The sequence below is a fragment of the Morone saxatilis genome, unplaced genomic scaffold, assembly GCF_004916995.1.
Source record: "Morone saxatilis isolate NCDOM2014 unplaced genomic scaffold, NCSU_SB_2.0 Contig10, whole genome shotgun sequence".
In the NCBI taxonomy this organism is placed as follows: Eukaryota; Metazoa; Chordata; class Actinopteri; family Moronidae; genus Morone; species Morone saxatilis.
Genome location: NW_023339652.1, coordinates 2,637,540 through 2,641,569, shown reverse-complemented (window position 1 = coordinate 2,641,569; position 4,030 = coordinate 2,637,540). Strand labels below are relative to the sequence as shown.

General features: G+C 41.9%; 1 protein-coding gene across 1 annotated transcript in view; it reads right to left on the bottom strand.

The window, feature by feature from the left end:
• plxnb2a (plexin b2a) overlaps positions 1-4,030 on the bottom strand; it is a gene marked incomplete in the record, with an annotated part of 172,717 nt that overhangs the window by 14,593 nt on the left and 154,094 nt on the right. Inside the window, 5 exon segments of the mRNA XM_035675813.1 lie at positions 565-665; positions 765-901; positions 1,691-1,786; positions 2,858-2,941; positions 3,022-3,231. Of these exon segments, the coding sequence (XP_035531706.1) occupies positions 565-665; positions 765-901; positions 1,691-1,786; positions 2,858-2,941; positions 3,022-3,231 (628 nt within the window).

Here is a 4,030-nt window from a genome sequence, read left to right as displayed (position 1 = left end):
CCCCCCCCCCCCCCCCCCAAAGCTCAATAACAGAGCTGTCAGATTCAGCTGAAAACGGTCCACCGAGCTCGCCAAGAAGACCTGAAGGGAAGGTTCTGATGTCTGAGCCAAAGCCCGTTCTGCTGAATCGTGCTGGCAGGACTTCACATTATGGAGATAAACTGTTGAAGCGGCGACATTCTCTAATCTGTGGACGCAATGTGTGACAGGATGCTGACATAAAAATTGAGCTCTGCGGACGCGAGTTTGTGCTTCGTCTGCTGCTTGACTCAGACGCTGGAAACTTCCGTGTGGTTGTTGGAGACCCGGCAGATGTATTAATACTTCCTGGGTGTTAATTAGACCTCCTGAGACCCCTGGATTCTTCACACTCTGACTGCAATGTTATCATAACCTATAAAACCAGTGGGCAAAGCAACTAAAGCAAGCCTCAGGTTGTAATAAACTGTATTTTATTTTAGCTCTCCTGTGAAATTAGTCAAATAACACTAACACTCGTTTCACAGTCATCCCTAAATAACTTGTGAGTGCGAGTTCACAGCTTTTTCCAGGTGTGTGTGTTACCTGTAAACTCTTTCTTGCAGCGATCTCGTACACTTTCCTCCAGATTCTCCAGCTGGTGTTTCACCTTCTCGTACTCTCGTTCTGCCTGCTGACTCTTCCTCCTGTTGGAACATGCACCGAAGACGCAGACAAGAAGAAGATCAAGAACACATCAACTCACAGAAATTTGTTTGTGTGTTTTTTTTGATAATCTATCGCACCTGTAGCAGTAGACGGACACGGCGATGAAGAGCAGCATCGGTATGATAACCGCAGGGATGATTATAGCCAGAGGAATGTCGTCTTTTCTGGCGTAGTAGACCGAACCCACCATCCACTCGCCGTGACCAAACTTTACCTGTAGAGAGACAGAGATTATCCAGTGTAAGAACAGTGAAATGAAAACTTTGACTATTTAAAAGTGGATCTGTTGAGTTTTTCCAACTTGACTTTTGAGTGAAAATGGAGGAAGTCAAATATGGGGTTTGCTAATCTGGTAGATGGAAACATGCTAACCCTGTAAATGCGCATCATAAATGGCTGCTACAGGTAGGGCCTGGCATCTCTTTTGAGCCCCATTTTATCCTATATTTTGGCAAATTGGTGCCATCAATAGTAAGCCGAATTAGCTGTTAGCAGTCCCTGTTTGCAGTGTACCCATGGATGTACAGACAACTATCACCGGATTACTTTGAAACTGAAGAAAACGTAAAAATTGGATTATTCTAAAGGAAGTTCTGTAGAGTCTTTTTTCTGATGATTTCTGAGCGGATTTATGGACGTCTCTTCCTGATGACATCGGAGATAATGATATCCTCTGGATGTAGTCACACACTGAGTGAAATTCATGTTTTTCATGTCTGTGTTAAGATTTCACAGAGTTATGACTCAGAGTATGATTTTTGACTCAAATTCCCCTCACACAGTATCTGTAATTTCCCGATAGTTAGAATGTCGTCTGGGAAGAATGAGTTAAATTACAGAGGAGCACAGGGAATATTTTATTCCCCACCGACTCCTGTAATGTTAATCCCTTTTAAATGAGGCTTAGGACATTGTAATTTTAGGCACATGATGCCTACTACTGTATTAACCCTGTTTTACATGAATGAATTAAACATGTATGAAGTTTAGTCACTGAGTTTACCACAAGCTCCAGCAGGTCGTTGGTTGTGTCCCTGCGCTGGCGTTTGGACCTGGATTTGGGCTGTGACGAAGGAGCCTCCAGGATCAACTTATCATCCTGTACGGAAAGAGGGAAAGGAAAGAGTGACCCGACTGTTGGTATAGTTTGCTTGGGGAGTAATGGATTACATGTTAAATTTAGTTAGAGTTAAATTAAGTCAAAAAAGAAGATTATTAGCAGATTTTCTTTAAAAATTAACTGAGCAGAGGCAAAAAATCTTGGTTTCCATTTTTCTTTCTGAGGTTACAGTGTTATTATAGAAACTATTCATATTAAGGAATGGAAAGTAATCATGTTAAGCTACTTTGACAATGTGATTCTTGTATTAGATACATTTTTAAAGAAATAAAGCTGAACACCTAAAATAAAGAGTCACATTAGCTTTCCAACTCATCCACAAACTGTGGTTTAAAACAGGGTTTCCCAGGTTTTTTATGTCAGTGAGATGTTTCCCTTTCAGTTTGTTGTATTTTAATTGTTTCTGGAGTCTAGAAAGCAAAGATGAAAGAGGAGTTGATGTTTTTTTTTCCTTCTTTCTTTCTTCACATGTTAATAGTTTTGCCCCTCAGCTTCATCTTGTGACGCTGGTACAAAAACACCATGTCACATTCACTTTAGTCATAATTTAAAAATGCATGCGGAGGACCGGAAAAAAATAAGCTGCATCCATCTCTTCGCTTTTCAGGCTTGGTGAACTGGATAATTGTACGATGCAACACGCTTGATCAATTGAGGTTGTCATCATCAAAGTCATTTCTCACCCAAAAATAAACTACTGAGGAAGCAGCGGCCTAAGTTTTAAAACTTAACACAAAAGGTTCTCAACATTTAGTAGGTCAAACTTTATTTTATTTATTCTGCATTTGAAGAAGGCAAACACCTTCATCTTTCATCTGTGAAGTGTGGCATTTCTGCTGCATTTCTGGAATCCTGTGTTACTGCAGCATGAAAGCATCACCTACCAGACTCAAAAAGGGAATTCAGTCGAACCAATGTGCCCGTCTCATATCTTACATTTAATAAAACTCCATTATCAGCTCCATCTTTTCCAGTATAAATCCATTATAAAGCCATTATAAGTGTCTGGAGGTTTATTTCTTACGAAGCTCTTTTCCAGTGTGTGTTTACCTGCAGTATGTTAACGTGACAGGACGCGTCTCCGACAAACGCCTGGGCCTCTTTGGCCGTCATCGCCTTGGAGAAACCTCGACCCTGATGCAAAGAGAAAGAAAGGGTCAGCAGATCAAGATATAAAGAGTGAAGCATGTGTCAATTTAACCGTCTGTCCTCACTGTGACGATGATGATGCTGGTCTCGGTGATGACGTTCTTGGCGAGCTCGTTGAAGGTGGGGTCGGGGTGGTAGTCGAAGCCCTTCAGCTCCTCGTTCACATTGTCCAGGTAGAGAACCGTCCTGAGGGACTGGCTGTCGTAGGGGGGCTTCACCGCCGGAGACTCAAACTGGAGGAAAGTGTCGTTCTTACTCAGAGCCTCCTGGACAAACTGAAAGAGAGAGAGACAGAAGTTTTCTGTCTTTACGTTCAGTCAGGACCAAATTACATTGTTCGGTTTCTTCAAACGCAGACAAAATAGAAAACTCTAACTACAGGAAAAGTTTTCGAATTCATATCATTTTCTTCTGATGGTTAAAAGATAAAAGTGTCTGTTTGTAGTGATTCTACATTTTCAGTCCAGCTGTAACTTTCACTTCAGATTTCCGCCTCCCCTCTGTCTCCCTCTGTCTCTCCCATCTTTCTTCCCTCTTCAGTCTGCCTCCCCACTGTGCCCGCCGCCCTCCCCCCCGCCTCTGTCTTCCCGGTTCAGACGGCGGCTTTTGATGAAGCGACGATAAAACGACTTCACCTCCTCTCCCCTGCAGTGAATCTTTCCTAAGAGACTCTGTCACTCAAAGCTATTCAGCAGTGAAATAGAAGCGCTGTCCCCTCAGTTCTGTTTTAGGTTTCTGACTCAGACAGAACAAATGTCACTTGAAGCTGCAGACCGATACATCCATGCTGATATTATGCTTTTATTAAAATAATTGATTTGGTCCCGTCGGTGTCGTCCACCTCTAAAATTAGGTAGTTTGATTGATTGCACATTTTTTGCAGAGCTGATCAGTACAATTGCTGCAGAGACACGTTGATTAGATCCTGAAGAAGTATAAAACAAAGATTGATTGTCTTTTTTGGTCTAAAACTGTATCAAACACGTGCTGAAATGCTGAACACTTGACCCTTTTTGACAGTTTTATTTGTATTAACAACAGCTTTACTATCATTTTGATGCTACACTGACCTGT